The sequence below is a fragment of the Xyrauchen texanus genome, chromosome 29 (assembly GCF_025860055.1).
Source record: "Xyrauchen texanus isolate HMW12.3.18 chromosome 29, RBS_HiC_50CHRs, whole genome shotgun sequence".
Classification (NCBI taxonomy): Eukaryota; Metazoa; Chordata; class Actinopteri; order Cypriniformes; family Catostomidae; genus Xyrauchen; species Xyrauchen texanus.
In genome coordinates, this window is record NC_068304.1 from 34,244,480 (window position 1) to 34,264,408 (window position 19,929).

Genomic DNA, 19,929 nt, shown 5'->3' on the forward strand with positions numbered 1-19,929 from the left:
CTATCTTTTCCTTCCCACTATGTGCTTATGTATTACACACACACTGGCCCGCACTCTTGCCGGCCAAATATTATTCCCCCACTCACAAGGGCTCCCCCGGGTCCCCCCACCCTCGGGGCTCATACAGTGGATGCTTGGCACGCACGGCGTTGACAATGGGTTCCCGTAGCGTAAGCTAGCTTACGCAATACGAGAGAACCTCTCGTAAGAGAACGAATCGGATACCTTACGTAACCTCGGTTCTCTCTAGAAGAGGGAACGAGTATTGCGTAGCCGGCCATGCTCGCGCCACGAGCGATTTTCGCTTCATTCAATGAAAACCAGGGTTCCAGCCTACGAACTTACGCTTATATGCACTCTAGCCACGCCCATTTTGGCGGGCTTTGATACAGTTTGATACAGCTAGCTTACGCAATACTCGTTCCCTCTTCTAGAGAGAACCAAGGTTACGTAAGGTAACCGATTCGTTCTCTGCCCACTTTCGTGATTATTTCCAAATGCTCAGTAACTGAAAACTGTGAGTGGATTGTCACTCAGTAAAACAGTAATGGGACACTTTATATCACAGAGAGAAAAAACAGCAAGCAGGAAAATATAGTTTTAAATGTTCGTCTGGTGTGTAAGGGACCATTTAAAAATTCCACGAACCACTGTTGTGTTTTCTGAACTGATGTTGTGTTTTCTGAACCGCTGTTGTGTTTTCTGAACTGATGTTGTGTTTTCTGAACCGATGTTGTGTTTTCTGAACCACTGTTGTGTTTTCTGAACCGATGTTGTGTTTTCTGAACCGATGTTGTGTTTTCTGAACCACTGTTGTGTTTTCTGAACCGATGTTGTGTTTTCTGAACCGATGTTGTGTTTTCTGAACCGCTGTTTTGTTTTCTGAACCGATGTTGTGTTTTCTGAACCGCTGTTGTGTTTTCTGAACCGATGTTGTGTTTTCTGAACTGCTGTTGTGTTTTCTGAACCGCTGTTGTGTTTTCTGAACCGCTGTTGTGTTTCCTGAACCGATGTTGTGTTTTCTGAACTGCTGTCGTTTTTTCTGAACCGATGTTGTGTTTTCTGAACCAATGTTGTGTTTTCTGGACTGCTGTTGTGTTTTCTGAACCGCTGTTGTGTTTTCTGAAATGCTGTTGTGTTTTCTGAACCACTGTTGTGTTTTCTGAACCGATGTTGTGTTTTCTGAACCGCTGTTGTGTTTTCTGAACCGCTGTTGTGTTTTCTGAACTGATGTTGGGTTTTCTGAACTGCTGTTGTGTTTTCTGAACCAATGTTGTGTTTTCTGAACCGCTGTTGTGTTTTCCAACTTGTTTTGTTTCTGGATTTGGTGTTGTATTTTATGATTTGTTGATGTGTTTCTGAATTGTTATTTTGTTTCTGGATTTGGTGTTGTGTTTTTAGATTTGCTGTTTTGTTTTGCACTTCACGGCCACCGTAGATAAGGGTAAAAAAAAGTCAAAGTTCACCCTGTCTCATTAAATCAGAACAGTTACTGACCTGTGAAGGGCTCAGATGTGTATGTATGTTACTGATGGAGCTCTGCTACAAGTAAATCTTCCCTGAAAGACAGAACAATTTAATATTTTTTTTTTTTTATCGTCATTTTCTTAAACTTACAAAATACATCCAGAATTCTTCACTCACTTCCACCTTATGTCAATCCTTTAGCAGCTAAAAATATATAAACAAACTAAATCACTTTTTATCAGCTCTTTGACTAATGTTACAATGTTGTTGACTTGTGTTGGCTTATTTTATGTACAAACATAAATGATGAATGGACTTTCTTGGTACGTCAAACTAGATTGCCATTTGCATGAAGCTATATCATTAGAGTAATGAATGAAGGAATGAACGCACACACACACAGACACAGTCTGCAGGGCTAAAATGTCATTCATGTCTAACAACCAGCATATGATCCTGGAAGACACAAGTGAATTATGATTTAGCTGGGACACTGCTGTGAAATCCCTGTTTCCAAAACATCTCCCTGTCCCACAAAGCCCACTCAATGCACACTTATATTACCAGTGTGGTTAAACAAAAAAAGAAAAAAAGAAGAAAGGAACAAAAGAAAAGAAAAGAAAGAAAGCTAAACATTGTCTAAGAGAACGTGGACTGAAAATCTTTTTGGTTTTCCAATGTTCTCTTCTGTACCTTGGAAGGTTCTGAAAAGTTAATACAATGAATAAATAGGAACAATCCCTTAATTACAATCCCTTATATTTAAGATCAGCAATATGTGATCCCATTTAGGGTGTCTTGTTGACTAAAAAGTTATTTTGGGGACACAAAGAGGAGTTTTTATATGCAGCCTTGAGTGCATAGGATCTTGGAATGTAGTCTTTGTATCCTGTCCATATCAGTCATAATTACCAAATCCATGTGGATGAATTTGGCATAGTTATAAAATAAACAAAACAAATGTCCTTTAGGTTTCAATATATTTTGCATTTCACACCCTCCTATAGACTGATTAACATATATTTAAATATATAATTCTATATACTGTATATGTTTATATTCATGAGTGAAAAGAAGAATAACAAAGCCAAATAAAAGAGGAGAATTCTAGATCTCTAGGTTACTTTGGTACTGGTCACAGTAATATTTAGATATTTTAAAAACACAGTGCAGATACATAGATAAAGAAAGACATTTTTAAATGCAACACAGAGGAAGATTGCTATTCCTTAGTTAGGGGATCAGGGATGCACAGGAGGGTGTGATTCAGCTTCACAAATTGGAAGGAAGTTTAGAACGTAGCGGTTCTAGTTCAGACGAATGGGCGTCTGAGGCCCTCGGGAGAGAAAGTGCAGGTGATGTCCCTATAGAATGAGCCTGGGCTTGTGACCCAGGAGAAGTTTGTACCAGGGTAGCCATATGCCCAGATACCGAGCTACAGGGCTTGGGTGTAAGCATTGGTGATGAATAGGGGGAGAGGCAGTAACCAGGCTCCATAATGGACAGAGGGGAGGACTGACCAATAGCTTGGGCCCCCTCTATAGCTAATGAAGGGAGGGAACTGGAAAGTATATTCAAATCCTCATAAAAGCAGCCCAGTGGAGAGTCCGTCCCTGAGGCATGATGGCCTGGGAGCTGGCCAGGACAGGATAATTGGGGTAGGAGCAGAGAGCTGTGAGAGCCACCTGCAATGGATGGGTCACTATATTGGAAAGTTCTCCCTGTAACAGGGCTGTGGATAGTTGGACTAGGGGCTAAAGGGGTATAGCAAGGTGAGGCATTAGCTGAGCCGTATTGAGCCAGGGAAGCTAGCGCTGACCTTTCTAAAGGAATTTGTGGAAGATAGCTAGATTGTAGGCTGGCTAAAGTGGGTAGGGTCTGTGATGATGTAGAACCGTCATGGGTTTGGGCATGGCTAGAAGAAGGGGATCCATGTGGGGGAGTATGCAAGATGTTCAACCCTGTTGATGTCTTGCCCCCTCCACCAGCAAACTGCTGTAAGGAGCCCATTTGAGTGTGTTTTGATGGAGGCTGGCCATGTAAAAACTGACTGGGAGCATGACTGAACAAGCCTGTAGAAAGCGGGCTATTATTTGACGAGGTTGTAGACAAGATCCCACTTGTGATGCCAACTGATCTGCCCCCCGAGGAACCAGCTGAAAGTCCACCGGAAGGGTCCCCTTGCGCTTCCCCAATCACACCACCGGTTGCTCCACTTGACGAACACCCAATAACACTCCCAGAGCCTCCCCGTGGGGCACCAGCTGTCGCCGCTTTCTGGAGGCATCCTGACAGTGGAGGGGTGCTAGGAGGAATGGGCTGTTTCTGTCGGGGCTGCGAATGGAGCTGTGCAGTACTGGACATTGGCGATGTCGAGGAGCAAGAGAAGCTCCCAAATGGGAATGTAGATGCCCCACTGGGCCCAGACTGTGAGCTACTACTGCAAGCCTGCTGGCTAGTACTGCTGAAAGCAGTGGTACCTGACAAGTGCTGTGTCTGAAGCGTTGCGAGAAGAGGGGTATCAAAACCAGTCAGACGCTTTGAAGGCGAACTGGAAGGGGCGTCACCAATTGATCCAGAGCCTCTTGACTTCAGTACCACAGTTTGAAACTTCTTCAACCGGCTGGATGGCTCCTTCCTCGATCCCAGGACAGAAATAGGAGGTCGGAAGAGAGTGGCAGGAAGATGGGGGTGGTGGGTTAATGCAATAGCAACAGAAGTGGTTGCAGCAGCAGCCTGTAGAGGTGCCTGGATTAGCGGGGCCCAGATAACAGGTGTTGGAGAAGGTGGAGCAGGTGGAGACGGGATTTGCATTAGGTTGGCACAGTGAGCCATGTCCCGATCATGCTGCACAATCTGTTGGATGATTTCACTCTCCTGATAGTTCAAAACCCCTGAATTCAAGTCGTGCTGGACCTTATGCTGAAGAATAGAGTTCTTCTTCCCTAATACATGAAATAAAAATATAATTAAGTAATCTGCAGTTTGAAGGACACAATTTATTGTATGATTCCAAGACTATTCAACACAAACAAAAATTATCGAATCGTACCATGGTAATAATATGTTAGTTGATTTTTGGGGGGTGGGTGGGCATAATGCCATGTAATTCATAGTTCTTTTTATATACACACCAGTTTTATACATTTAACCATGTAAACAATAGGGTGTATTATTGGTAGTGAATATGGTAATCATTCAGTGCCATTGTATATTTCAAAGTACTAAGTTAGTAGTATCTAATAAAATCCCTTTACCATGGTAGAGCCATAACACTTTTTCTAATGCAATAAGCATTCAGAATTAAACAAACAAAACAATATAAAGTACATGAAGACACATCAGATGTTGCAGTTGATCTATCAAATCTTTTGTTTGACAGTAGAGCTCTCTATGTAATTCATTAATTGTCATAATAATTTTAGCTTCAATTTTTTGCTTCAATCTAATAAAGTGTTTATGCGAAAATGATCATGTTCCATGAAGCCTTGCATAAGCATGTTAAGTTGCACTGCACCCTTCAAAAAGGATATTATTCACCCTCAGCCGACAGCCTGAATATTAAAGAGTGAGACTAGTGTTCTGTAGATTCTGTCCACCATTTAACACCCCTTTGATTCCTCCCTTTCATATGCCATATCACCCCTGTTAAACCGGTCTCTGTCTTCTCTACGGGTGCCTCAGTTTGCCGTAGGACAGCTCAGAGCGCAATCAGACACTGAGGGCCATCTTACGGTGAGGAGACAAGCCGAATAATAAAGAGTACGAAAAGACAGAGCAAACATGACCTCTGAGTTCCAGAGGACTGATATAACAGGAGAAGAAGAGGGCACTTTGCTATGTTTGATAATGGCTGCATGGAGAAACACAGTATCACTGACAACAGTAATCACACTGAGGAGTGACACAAGTGACTTTTGATCTTCTGGCAGTACACGACTGTAATTTATTTATACAGATTAACCCTGATTTCATACACAGAATAGCTGCACTAAACTTGATTTAATCTCACAAAAACATGTCCAGGTCAAATTTAACCCAGAAAACAGGAGAGAAAATAAAAATCAATAAAAAATTAGTACATTTGCCTAAAGAAAATTACGATGTACCATAATTAAGCTCATTCTCATTACTGTGATTCAGTATTAAAGTAAAAATCACTGTATGATGTATAATGATTATGAGATACAGTAATATTTTTACAGTATTAAAATAAAAATTACTGTATGATGTATAATGATTTAAAAAAATCTGAAAACCAGTACAACAAATACTACCATGTAAACACATTACAATTCAGATAATAGGAGAATAATGTCACAATGCAAACAAATATGAACCAGAGTTGTGATATGTTATTGACATGTTTTTGTGAGATATTTAATAATTAAATATAATATTAAATATAAGCCAGTAGTTACCTTTTTCTAGGGTGAAATATTATCCTTCCAAGAACTCCACAATGCATATTGTTTGAAACATCTTGGTAATAATAATTCAATAATTCTCATTTTCTTCATATTAATCTGCTCTGAAGGCACCCTGAGGTGCTAAACTGCAAATTGGATTAGAGTTTAGATCAGGGTTGGCAATTTTCTGATAGGAGAATTTGTGATTAGTCAAGACTACATTGCAGGGAAACAAAGGACCTGTGAACCTTGATTCAGTTGAATACAGATGCTCACAAATCTATTTAATCTTCAATTAATTTGTGGTGTCTTCACTATTTGGAGTGTTTCAAGTGACAGTGTAGGTTAAAAATTGCTACAGACAACAGGACAAAAATATGATGAAAAATACAAACAAGGAGTAATATTAACATATCAACAGGAGCTTTGGTATGTTAATGTACACATACCGCCTGGATTACAAGTGCATGGCTGCGTAGGCAGAGAGTGCGGATGCTAGATTGGCTTGACAAGAATGTGTGGTGCATTATGAAGCAAAAAATAAGACAACGAAGGCTCCGTACAATTGTGCAGCTGAGGACATGATGAGAGGGGGAGAAATTGCAGTGGCTTATCGTAACAAGAATGTGTCTTCAGTGCCCAAATGCTACATAAGTGTTATTAGAAGAAATGGTGATGTTACACTGTGGTAAACACTCAAAGGTTCCTAATTTTTGGAGCTTGCTGCAATCATCGGATAATCGTTGGATCGGATGTACTGTACATTCACAACATTAAACATCAAATAACGTGTTTTTCTAGAGCTTTCAATAAAACACAGGGTGAATAGAATTTACAAGTCACTCTTTATTGTTTCTATTAACAATTTCCATACTGCCTAAGCTTTTTCTGAATTGGGGTTGTAGATTTTGCATGGGTTTACTTAGCGACCATATGCTGTCCAAACTCTATGCGCACTCAAAAATTATGAAATTTTAAAAGTATAAATCTCTTATCATATACACTGTATACAGCACTGTATGTCTGGTTTAAAAAAGGTGGTATATGTGGCATTTCTCAAGAAGGATATTCTTCTCACACTCTATATTAAGCTCCCATTGCTTGCAGTCTCATATCGTGTTTACCTCTCTGCTATGAAATGATTCAGTTTGCTGTTGTTATGGTAAATGGTATGCACTTATATAATGCCTTTTTTAACCATAGAGGTTGCCAAGGAACTTTACACTGTGTCTCATTCACCCATTTGCATAAACATTCACACACCAAGGCGCTAGCCTGTCATTGGGAGCAACTTGGGGTTCAGTGTCTTGCCCAAGGTCACTTCGGCTTGTGGAGTCATGTGGGCCAGGAATTGAACCAGCAACCCTGTGATTGGTGGCCTACCCGCTCTACCACCTGAGCCACAGCTGCCCGTGTTACTCTTGTGAGCTGGCTGATGGCACTCGATGTGGATGTTTATGGTGATAATGAAAGGCGTTTTCCCTCCTACTGAGGAAAATAAACACTGTGCAGCAGAAAAACTAACACATAGGGATAGAAATACCTCACGAGCTGAGACTGACTCAATAAGGCAAATTACACTTATTCTGACATCAGACACACACAAGAGGGAGTGGAAGTGGAGTACACTGGAAATGGAAGATTGAGTACATGACATTGTTGGATACAGTATCTCACACAGTGCATTCTGGCATGTACAGTATACTGCACATTTTTGCATTTTATATGAAAACAGCCAATTCACACACAGCAAAGAAATAGTGTGGGTTGTATGCTATTACAAACATCTCAAGGGACTCATCTACTGCCAGATATTAAAATCTTACCGATGCGATCCAGGCGGTCTAGAGCAACGGTTTCGAATGCTCTCCTCATCATGGGATACTCTTCCAGGACTTCATTGAAGTTGTCCACAGACAGTGAATACAGACGGCAGTATGTATCCGCCCGAACGCTGGCAGTGCGTCTACCCCGTGTCAGCAGACAGATCTCTGGACAAGACATACACATAAATAAATTAGAGTGCATTTCAGTTTGTTTCTGTGATTATATATTCTTATACACAAAAGTTGGTTAATTATTCAAAACAGTTCAACATTTTCTAAAAAGTTTTAAGGTATGAGATGCCATGGTTAATTGTAATTATTGTCATGGTTCAACAGAGTTGATTATACTGACTATATTCACAATATAACACTATAGCCTTGAATGCCTTATGCTGTTATAGGACAGTTAATGCAAAATACAAATACTAAGGGCACAGAGAGTCATTATAACATTATTTTACTAAGCACATTCATCAAGCATCATCCATCTGCTTGAACATAAAGTTTCCAACATGTAAACTAAGGTTAACAGTTGGTCTCTATGGGTGCTCTGCAGTGATATAGACAGTAACTGGTGAACAGGTGTTTAACATAATAGCTATTACTATATATTGTGCTGTGGCATGACTGGAATGCTATATTAACATCTGCATCAGCAACTGAACAAATAATGTTTCTTTCTCATATGTAAGACTTTAATAGAATTATCAACATACAATTTACACCAATTGACAAATGTATACTCTCTGCTCATCTCACATTGGTCCTGTAGACAAACAGACAACGACTGACTTGAGCCAGCACAAGATATCTGAGAACTGCATCAAATTCTCCAAGAATTAATGGCATACTTCAAAGACACCTCTGTGTTGACATGAACCTGCATGTAGAGATTAGTCTCTTTACACACTTCCGATTGCATTATACCATCTGCAGGACTGTAATGACAATAGACATTGTCTCAGTTTTTAAAATAGTGGTCAGAAATGTATTTTTTTCACCAATGACTGATTCTCAGACATTTACATTTGGTCTCTCCAGGCTTGAATATTTGGATTCATCCTTGCTCTACTCACACAGAGAGAGAATACAATGACTTTCTATCAAGGAAAAAAGGCAGAGCAACTGAAGCACTTAATGCCCCTTTTTAGAGCTTAGAGGACTGGCAGACCTCATATGTCATGGCGGCTCACAAAAATGATGCCCCTTTAAGAGGGTGCAGAGGTGTGGAGTTTTGGAAACACAGCCCCTTGTTGCCCTCCAGTAAAACCCAGGCCTCTTTCCAATACATATGGATATCCAGTGCCTGGGCTGTGATTATGCCATGGGTTGTGGCTTCTGTGCCCATGCACTGGCATAGGAAGCTCAGATTTGCCTAGATACCAAAGTCTGCAATCAAAAATAATTCCTCCCAAGAGCAAATGATCTGAGCTATTCCAGCCACATTCATTTTATAGCTATACAATTGTATCTATATTCTTACTGAGTGCCAACAATTGTCTGTTTCTATTTGTCCTAAGGAAATACTAAACATAACTGTGAACTCTTTTAACTCTCCTGAGCTATAAAAGAGCAACCTCTGAGCAATACAATTATCCTTGTAGAGACCGAAACATTGTAACATCACTGAATGGTATCTGTATAGAAGGTCTTTGAAATGAAATGTCGGTCAGACACTAGATTTGTTCCAGAACGTTTGTGTGATGTCACAGTGACCTCAGTTTAGCCCACTGCAGTGTTTCCATTAGTGTGATTTGTGCAACATCCGATCTGTGCGGCCGCTCTGACTCATCAAAATAAAAACAAATCACTCTGAGGATATAATCTGATGGAATACTTGGCTTGTTTACCTTGATGGGAGTACAGTATGTGTGTGTGTGGATTATACTAACAGTGCTGTCTGACAGTGTTTTTGTTATTAAACACAAAGTGGATCAGTTTTAGAATATTGCTCGCTCATGTTTGAAACCAGACCTGAACTCAGAAACACTACAGTACAATATCCACAGTCTATATCTCATGCAGAGGAAACATCATAAAGCTTCATATCTGGGTCATATAAGTTTACAGTACGTTGAGGGTGATTTGAGGAATTTTGCTTGTGTTGTGTCATGATTTAAGATGATGTTGTCTCTCCTTGGATGTTTCAGTCTCAAGAAATGCCTTATGCATTCGCGCTGCTTTAGGATGGACTGGTATCCTGTTTTATTTGTTTAATCAGTATATTTGACAGTTTAACTAGCGATTGAGCTGATGGTATTTTAAGGTTTTGCAGGTTATTTGATGGTTTGTGGATGTTGTACTCTCTGTGCTTGGCTCAAGTTATTGTAGGTTTATATTTAGGTTGTTTAATGGTTTGTTGATCTCTGTGCTTTGTCCGATCTCATCTCCTTTTCTTATGCAGCCAGAGCACATTGCACAAACATCACTCACATTTTATTCATCAATCTTTCCTTTAACTCTAATTCTCTTCTTATTATATGAAGCTCATCATTGCAATGTCATCACGGTGTGGGACACATATTACAGATTACAGTGTGTTCATAATTAACATCAGCCTCTACATTTAAATCATTGATGTTCAATGCAATGAAGAGAATCATGGCGCATTCATGTGTTTTCATCTGTTACAGTTAAAACATGAGCCCTAGCATCAGCAAGTATGCAAGTACTAACTACATTTTCCTGACTTCCTTACAGTATTTATGAAACACTATGTTTCAAAACCTAATGAGCTGTTTCCATACCTTTCAACCAATACATTTCGATGACATTTCCAATGATTCGTTATAAGGATTTTTTTTAGAGATCGCAATTTCTGGACAATTTTTTATTAAATTTCTAGCCAAAAATATTTTAGGGCTGAGCATAACTAGAAAACGATTTATTCATAATATACATTTCTATAATGCTTCATAATTTTTTAAGATCATTATTTTAATCTGGAAATCATCATTTTAAAATGTACTGATCTTTCCCATTTTTCATGTCCTACCAGGATATCTGCACTTTTCCCTGATTTTTGTGGCCAAAAATGACTGAATTTGCTGCGGCTTTTCTCAAATTTTGCGATGCAATTTGCTGCATATTTTTTACATCACAAATCATCATTATATACCTTTGTAATTGTATTAATTACATTGTAAATACCATTACATTAAATACATTAGTGCACAACAACTGAATATGCAGTTAGCAAGCCAAAAATACCATACATTTACGTGAAACCTGTGGGTATTGGAAGACCCTTAATTATTTTTTTATAAAAATGTTCTGCCCCAGACAATGCAAGAAAACTTAGCAAAAGTTAAAATAGATGTGCAATAGATCTGTAAACTAAAAACACAAATGAAGATTCGATAATTAGGCCTGTTGCGGTTATTACACTGTCTGATACTGAAATCTGATATATGGTCATAATCGAACAAATATAATTAGAGTTCATACATTTGAGCATGTACTTATTTAAATTCCAATTTTTGTCATATTTTGAAATATATGTTGCATATTTAAGCAACATCACACGAGCAAGAGTGCGATATGGCCCTACATCAGCACTGCTGTGATTTGGCTGCAGGCCGAGTGCAGTAGTTAATTACAGCAGTGCTGGTGTAGTGCCATATTGCATTATTGTGAGTGTGATATTACTTATATACAAGAGTTCAATGAACAAGTACATTTTAAAAAATTAGGAAAAGAGATGGAGCGTGTGCAATCACCTGTTGCAACACCCAACCAGAGATGCTGTCAGCTTTCTCAGAGGAAAATAGACGTCCAAGCAGGGGTATTCCTCTCTATTTCGCTGTAGCTGGTGCGCAAGAGTGATTCACTATAGAAACAGCGATGTCCTCCGCCATTTTAAACAGTATGTATCCAATGTGGAAACTCCGATAAAAGGTTGGCACTTGAGTTCTATAATAAATCAGTCTGTTGTGTCTCTCAGCATGAGCCTTAATCCTGAAGTTGTCCGTTTAAAGCTATTTCCCAGCTTTGGTAATGTATTAGTAATACGAGCGATCACGGAGCGCAGTTCTATGTAAACAATGACTAACGGATTCATTTTACGTCACCAACTGGCTCATATTACAGACAAAAATTATCTTTTGCCACCACCTACTGGCTAACATATGTAATTTCAAAAATAAAACCAGTAACTACTAACAGATACACTTTAGTTTAGAACAGCATGAACGCGGATCCCATGGTCCCGCAAACTTTTAGACAAGGTTTTTGATAGTGAACGCAAATGTGGAGGAGACAAGGTGAAGACCCTTACACTGTTACTATTGAGATGATACGATGGCATATGTGCATTTGGATATATTGTGAATGCTTCAAACTTTTCAAACATTTGTTTTGCCCAGTGATATATACTGTGTATAGAACTGGATTGTTGACGCAATGGTTTGCTTTGTGTGTCTCCCTCTATGCGCGCCGGCTGTACGTGTGATGGAGGGAGAGAGCGTGCACTCTTATTCAAGCGACTGAGTGAACAAGGCACTTTTTGATGAAAACATCAAACAACTAACTCTGAACAAACACTTCAATTATCACAATAAATAAGTCAGAAAATGTCTCTTTGTATCTTACCTCAGATTCAGTGAACTTGTTTACATTCCGCTGATCTGTTCACTGATGTAGTTTGTTAGTGGTGGATACTGTTGGTGGATATACAGTACATATACATAACTTGCTCTGGCTTTCAAGAAACAGGAAAAATTCCAGAGAGGAATAATTACAAGTGTAGGATGTTTGCGGTGTAGGGATGTACGTGCAGATTTCAGATATATATAAATTGGTGATTGAATGATTTACGTTTACTCGCTGAAATTAGATGATTTCCTATCCTATCAAGTCAAAAGGGACATTGGAATGTTTGGGAAAAGCAATATGGTGGCACAGTGGCTTCACTGGTATGAAGACATGAACAATCCAGTTCTATTTACAACAATGGAAAAAATTAAAAGACCACTGCAAAATTATCAGTTTACTTTTTACTGGATTTACTATTTACAGGTATGTGTTTGAGTAAAATGAAAATGTTTGTTTTATTCTATAAAGTACTGACAACATTACTCCCAAATTCCAAACAAAAATATTCTAATTTAGAGCATTTATTTGCAGAAAATGGCAACTGGTCTAAATAACAAAACATAATAAAAATAATGCAAAGAAAACAAGTTCATATTCATTTTTAAACAACAAAATACTAATATTTTAACTTAGGAAGAGTTCAGAAATCAATATTTGGTGGAATAACCCTGATTTTCAATCAGAGCTTTCATGCGTCTCTCTTCCAGTCTTTCACATTGTTGTTGGGAGACTTTATGCCACTCCTGGCTCAAAAATTCAAGTGGCTTTGTTTGATGGCTTGTGGCCATCCATCTTCCTCTTGATCACATTCCAGAGGCTTTCAATGGGGTTCAGGTCTGGAGATTGGGAGGGCCATGACAGGTTCTTGATCCGGTGGTCCTCCATCTACACATTGATTGATCTGGCTGTGTGGCATTGAGCATTGTCCTGCTGGAAAAACCAATACTTAGAGTTGGGGAACATTGTCAGAGCAGAATTAAGCAATTTATCTTCCATGATATCCTTGTTCGTGGCTTGATTCATGCGTCCTTCACAAAGACGAATCTTCTCGATTTCAGCCTTGCTGAAGCACCCCCAGATCATCACCGATCCTCCAGCTGGTCGTGTAATGGTTAGACAGAGACCTGGAGAGGCCTTCAAGCCACAGTGTCTCGCACCCACTGTGAAATTTAGATGGAGGTTTGGTGTTTTTTATTTTGACCAGTTGTCATTTTCTGCAAATAAATGCTCTAAATGACAATATGTTTATTTGGAATTTGGGAGAAATGTTGTCAGTACTTTGTAGAATGAAAACAAAATGTACATTTTACTCAAACACATACCTACAAATGGTAAATTCAGAGAAACTGATAATTTTGCAGTGGTCTCTTAATTTTTTAAAGAATTTGTAAAAATAGTTCAATGTAACTCAAAGTTGACTATTTTGTCCAATATTTGTATGCTGTGTGTTTGTATGCTTATTAACTTATCTTGCCATCCAGTGGCAGCTCAGCGGTTAAGGCTCTGGATTACTGAAAGAAAGGTTGGCGGTTCAAGCCCCAGCGCCGCCAAGATATCACTGTTGGGCCCTTGAGCAAGGCCCTTGTCCCTATCTGCTCTTGGGTTGCTGTTTCATGGCTGACACTGCACTCTGACTCCAGCTTAGTTGGGATATGCGAAAACAACTGCATTTCATTGGCTGTGTACTCTGCACAATGACAATAAAGTTGAATCTTAATTAATGTCAACTTCAAATATATTTTATTCAATACAAAAAGTATCAACAATAAATTTTTCAATGCGATTAAAAATGAACTATTTCATCCAATATTTGTGTGTTCTGTGCATTTCCATGTTTATTGACTTAACATAAAGTTCCCCTTCTGTCACTCTCTCCACGTTGTGTCAGAGAAGCGACACTAGGGGTCTCTCTTGAGTGCCGATATTCACCTCTGAACTATGAAAAAAGGCCAATGAGAGTTGGCAACCAGTATTTGCATGTCCCGCCCCTGGACATACGGGTATTTAAGCGGCGCAAATACGGGAGTTCATTCAGAAAATGTCTTCGTGTTCCTAACGATGGTCGTGTTTGCAGACTGCTGCGTTTTACACACAGAGTTCCTGCTATCCTCTGCTGCATGCTGTTGGATTCTACGGCGCACAACAGCGGCTTTCTCCTGTTTGCACGGCTGTGCACTTCCTGCCCCTGAGCGCATCGACAGTTGCAGATAAGAAAGATCTCTCACAAGTTCTTTCATTCATAAAAGAGTGATTTTATTTAAAAGAGTAATTTCCTCTAAAAGAGCAAAAAACACAGCGGCGTTGAACGTCCTTTTAAGGACGCGTCTTTATAAAGATGCCTTTCCGCCTCTGTGTTGTTCCTAAATGCGTAGAGTACTCTCCGCTTCCGACGGCCACAGGCGTTGTCTCGTGTGTCTGGGCAGTGATCACACTGAGGCTGCGTTTGTGGATGGTTCATGTTCTCATTGCGAGAACATGACCATGAAAACGTTAGTGATCGCGGCTTGCTTACAACCGTAAGCAAGCCACTCCAGCCGCCCCGCGTCGCTCCTTCTTCCCACGGGAATGAGGACGATACGGCTGGCGATGGAGGCGATTCGGGATGGCAGCGGTGCAGCTCCGCCGGTACGCCCTCGGACCACCCGCGCCCCGGCACGCTCGTTGACTCCCGTCCCCACTCGAGGTGGTGGCGACTCGCCTCACAGCCAGTCTGCCTACCCTCTTGCGATGGAAGCAGATGAGTTCGCCGTGACATCGGAGGGCGTGGGCTCTGATGCTGAGGGCTCCTCTGGGCTGCCGCCTTCGGGCTTGCACGCCCAGGAGGAGGCCGACGCACAGATGTCCGATATGCTTTCCCAGGCAGCCAACAGCATGGGCCTGGATTGGAACCCTCCATCCTCCCCACAGCCATCACGGCTGGACGATTGGTTCTTGGGCGTGGGGCGCTGCTCACAGCCTCGCCCCCCCCGGTTCCTTTCTTCCCGGAGGTGCATGATGAGCTGACGTCTTCGTGGTGAGCACCCCTCTCCACTCGTCGCACCGCCACCTGCTCATCCGCCTCGCCACCCTCGACGGCGGAGCGCCACGGGTACACGGAGATCCCCAGGTGGATAGAGCTGTTGCGCTCCACTTATGTCCCGAAGCACTACCACCTGGCGGGCCGCCCTGTACTCCCTTCCCGGTCCTGTAGAGCAGCATCCTCGCTCACCGCGAAGGCCTACAGCGCTACCGGACGCGCCGCTTCCGCCCTGCATGCCATGGCTCTCCTGCAGGTCCACCAAGCCAAGGCACTTCGCAACATGCACGGGGGTGGCCCTGATCCCGACACGCTGCAGGAACTGCGCTCAGCGACCGACCTCGCCCTGAGAGCGACGAAGGTCACAGCGCAGGCACTCGGGCAGGCGATGGCCACTCTGGTGGTCCAGGATCGTCAGCAATGGCTGGACTTGGTTGAGATGCGTGAAGCTGACAAGACTCGCTTCCTCAACGCCCCTGTCTCCCAGTTCGGCCTCTTCGGCAACACCATTGAGGACTTTGCCCAGCAGTTCTACCTGGTGAAGAAGCAGACGGAGGCCATTTCGCACATCATGCCGCGCCGCAAGCTTGCCGCCACGGCCCAGGCCCCACCTGCTCGCCGAGGGCGTCCTCCCGCGGCCAGAAGACCTTCTGCTCCGCCCCAACCTGGGCCCAGCTCTCAGCCCCGGCGTCGAGCAAACCGCAGGAAGCGTACGCCCCCTGCCTCACGGACCCCTTCGAGGACCCGGAAGGCTCCCAAGCGTCCCTGAGACAGCGGACCCAGAGGACGAGAAGTTAGCTCCGGAGGTGGTAAGACCACTCCATCCAGGGCTGGGAGGAGAATCTTTTGTTTTTTCATTTGCAGAAGTGCGCAGTTAGGTCAGTGCTCGTGTTTCTTCAGGAGAGGCTGGAGAGGAGGCTGTCCCCCTCCACCCTCAAGGTGTATGTTGCCATTATCGAGGCCCACCACGACACGGTAGACGGCAAGTCTCTTGGTAAGCACGACTTAATCGTCAGGTTCCTAAAAGGTGCCCAGAGGATGACTCCCTCCCGGCCTAACCTGTTTCCCTCCTGGGATCTCTCGGTCGTCCTTATGGGACTCCGGAGACCCCCCTTCGAGCCGCTTGACTCAGTTGGACTCAGGGCCCTCTCTCTCAAGACCGCCCTGCTGATCGCGCTCGCTTCCATCAAGAGGGTCAGGGACCTGCATGCGTTCTCTGTTAGCGACGCTTGCCTGGAGTTCGGTCCGGCGGACACTTTCGTGATCCTAAGACCGCGACCGGGCTACGTGCCCAAGGTTCTGGGTTGTCTACAGGAATATCTCCAAGATAGTGAGCTGTTGGCAGTCAAGACCCTATTTGTGAAATGCTGATTAACGCTGGCATTGTTGAAGATAGATTGCGCGCCATCTTTACATTATGTCCGTGGAGCTCCCAAGGGAAGAGGTCAGAGGGCTCGTACAGCGTACACTCGCTGTAATTAACGACAGACGTGCAGGTCACATGCCTCAGTGGCACTACTCATTATTTAAAGAGAAAACACGCAATGAAATGAAGCAAATGAGTCAAATGTTTGGTACAAATTCTCAAACACACACAAATGTTTTGATCTCTGACCTCATCTAAAGTGGTTTCACACTCGGTTTGAACTTGAATTCAAAACCACCCCCCTCCCCTGACTCTTCAGTTTTCAAATTTCTTTGATGCACTGACTGTGTCTAAGTTTCTAATCTTTATTTATTCATAAAATATAAAATTGGATGTTTGTGTCACAACAGGAAACAAACGTTTCTTCATCAATCATACAGCAGCATAGGGAATCGTTCAAATGACAGAACTGAGCCGTTATTTCATATATCTGTGAAATTCTCTGTTTTGAATGGTTAGAATTATAATTTTTTTGAACATCTGTGTCAGTGCCAAAAAATTAAACATCCCCAAACAACCCCAGCAATACCTGCTACTCGTCTGTTTTACTGTCTCAGAAACAGGGCACTTATCAGATACATTTCCACATTTCTGTGACTCCCAAAAGCTTAGATGAATCTGGGCAAAAAGCTTTTGTTTTGGCTAATCCATCATTATAAATATTTCAGATGGAGAAGTGTTTCAGATGAGTGTTTGTGTGCTTGTTTGATCCCCTTTTGTTTTGTGATGTTTGCAACTACTTTTGTACCTCCAAAGTACGATCCATCCGACAGCTTGGTCTCCTTGTTTCCTTTAGTGAGCACGCTCACGACACCATGCTGGATGAAGTACATCTTTTTTCCAATAGTTCCTTCCCGTATGATGTAATCTCCAGGTTGGAAGACCTCGAAGCGAAGTTTGGTGAGCATTGATGTCACAAAATTAGGATCTGCGTTGGCGAACAGCGGCATGGATGCCACCAACTTTCGACAGTTGAAGTTTATTATCTCCTGTTAATTGCAAAGGAAAACAGGAAGCTAAGGAGTTACGGTATATATGACATCACCTTTTCTGACCAATCAGACCTGCATAACACTAAACACTCTATCCAGTGGATCAAAACAATTATGTCTCTTGTTAATTTTCAGATCACTGGCCATGTACGGGATGTTTAACTTACTGCTTACTTCATACAGCACAGTATACACTGTTGGCTGCCTAATTTTCTATAAATATTGTATGTGAAACATCACCACATGACCTCATTATGTTGCATGTTTATTCATATCAGAAATACAGTCATTTTGCATTTTTAAATGACTTTGTGCCATTACTGAGACATTTTGTGCTTCTATACTATTACGCATAGAGCCAATAATTGTCATTATTTAATGTCTTTGACAGAAGCCCAGTTAATGTCTAGATTGTTTTTAATTAAGACAAACCAAGAAATTAAATAGAGGGAATAATGTGTGTTTTTGTAGGTGAGAGTATTTTGATCCAGCATGCATCTGTATGCGCTCACCTCTCTCAGCGGTTCATTCAGTTCTCCCAGAATGCTCTCTTCATCAAACATCTTCCCTTGGTACCTGTGCTCGTAGTAATCATGGATCCGCTGTCTCATGTCTGCTGGCAGCTTATGGAAGGACATATACTGCTCCACCTGCTTGTACTGAGAGAGAGACAGACAGAAAAAAGAAAGGCAATATATTGTGAATTTCAGAGATGGCAGTCCGTGTTTAAAAACAGCATAACAACTACAGAACATATTTCTACAAACATTGCACGAAATCAACTGTTCAATAACATTTTTAACTGTGTTGGTAAATGGAACAAGTAACATGCAAATGCTTTTAAAAATGTAAAGTTGCATTTTAAAAATGCTTAAAGGGATAATTCACTCAAAAATGAAAATTCGCGCATCATTTACTTACCCTCCTGACATCTCAGATGTGTATGACTTTATATCTTCTGTGGAACACAAATTAAGATTTTTAGATGAATATCTCAGCTCCGTAGGTCCATACAATGCAAGTGAATGGGTGCCAAAATTTTGAAGCTCCAAAATCCACATAAAGGGAGCATAAAAATAATCGATATGACTCCAATGGTTAAATCCATGTGTTCAGACAGACATGCTAGGTGTGGTTGAGAAACAGATAGATATTTAAGCATTTTTTATCATAACTTCTCCTCTCTGCCCAGTAGTGGACGAAAAATGTAAATCACCAAAAACAGAAGAAGAAAGTGAAAATGAAGGAAAAAGGACTTAAATTTGTATCTGTTTCTCACCCATACCTATCAAATCACTATGGATATGGATTTAACCACAAGAGTCATCTGGAGTACTTTTATGTTGTCCTCATGTGGATTAAAAATGTTTTTTGGCACCCATTCACTTGCATTGTATGGACCTACAGAGCTGAAATATTCTTCTAAAATCATTGTGTTCAGCAGATCTGGGATGGCATGAGGGTGAGTAAATGATGAGAGAATTTTCATTTTTGGTTGAATTTTTATAATGATAATTTAATTATTATATTTAACAACATTAAAAATTATTATAACATTTTTACAAGCATTAAATAAGCAATTTGAAAAATTACTATTTATTTGTAAATTTAAAAAGTTTAAATGATTTATGTATTTAAGTATTTATTTTTTAATTAATTAATTGATAATTGATTAATAGTTTTTAGAGACACTCTATGTTCGCCATGACCTGCAGATGAGTTAATACAGTCAGACATACCTGACTCTGAGTGTGTGTGTATGTGTGTGTGTGTGTGTGTGTGTGTGGTGTTCTGTATGCTGTCAGGCCAGTTCTGACAGGACAGTGCAGAAGATCAAAGGTTTGTGGAAAAGACAGCAACAGTGCAGAGATCTTCACTGACCTTCACACACCACACACACCCACACCCCTGCTGAATGACAATTAGCACCTAATACACATGGTATGATCAGTTTATTATGCAGAGCTACAGCATTAGAACTTGAGTCCAGGCCTGTGAATGACAGACAGACAGACATACAGATACGTAGATAGATGCTAGGAGCTGGAGAGAGAGAAATCAAGATAGAGAGAGAGAGAGAGAGAGAGAAAGAGAGAGCTTCTCCCTTGGATATATGTGTCTAATGAGACAGTAAGAGCATCAGGCCCCTGAGGAAGCAGCCCCATGATGAACTGCCTGTGGCACAGCCTAAGGGAAAACA

The 19,929-nt window shown here is 41.3% G+C and overlaps 1 protein-coding gene across 1 annotated transcript in view; it reads right to left on the reverse strand.

Moving 5' to 3' along the window:
* Positions 1-2,739: 2,739 nt before the first annotated feature.
* LOC127623304 (potassium/sodium hyperpolarization-activated cyclic nucleotide-gated channel 3-like) overlaps positions 2,740-19,929 on the reverse strand; it is a 115,353-nt gene continuing 98,163 nt past the window's right edge. The window contains exons 5-9 of the mRNA XM_052097705.1: positions 18,242-18,388; positions 17,486-17,726; positions 7,703-7,867; positions 3,729-4,412; positions 2,740-3,599 (exon numbers count right to left, since the gene is read on the reverse strand). Of these exons, the coding sequence (XP_051953665.1) occupies positions 2,740-3,599; positions 3,729-4,412; positions 7,703-7,867; positions 17,486-17,726; positions 18,242-18,388 (2,097 nt within the window). The remainder of the gene's footprint in view (positions 3,600-3,728; positions 4,413-7,702; positions 7,868-17,485; positions 17,727-18,241; positions 18,389-19,929) is intronic.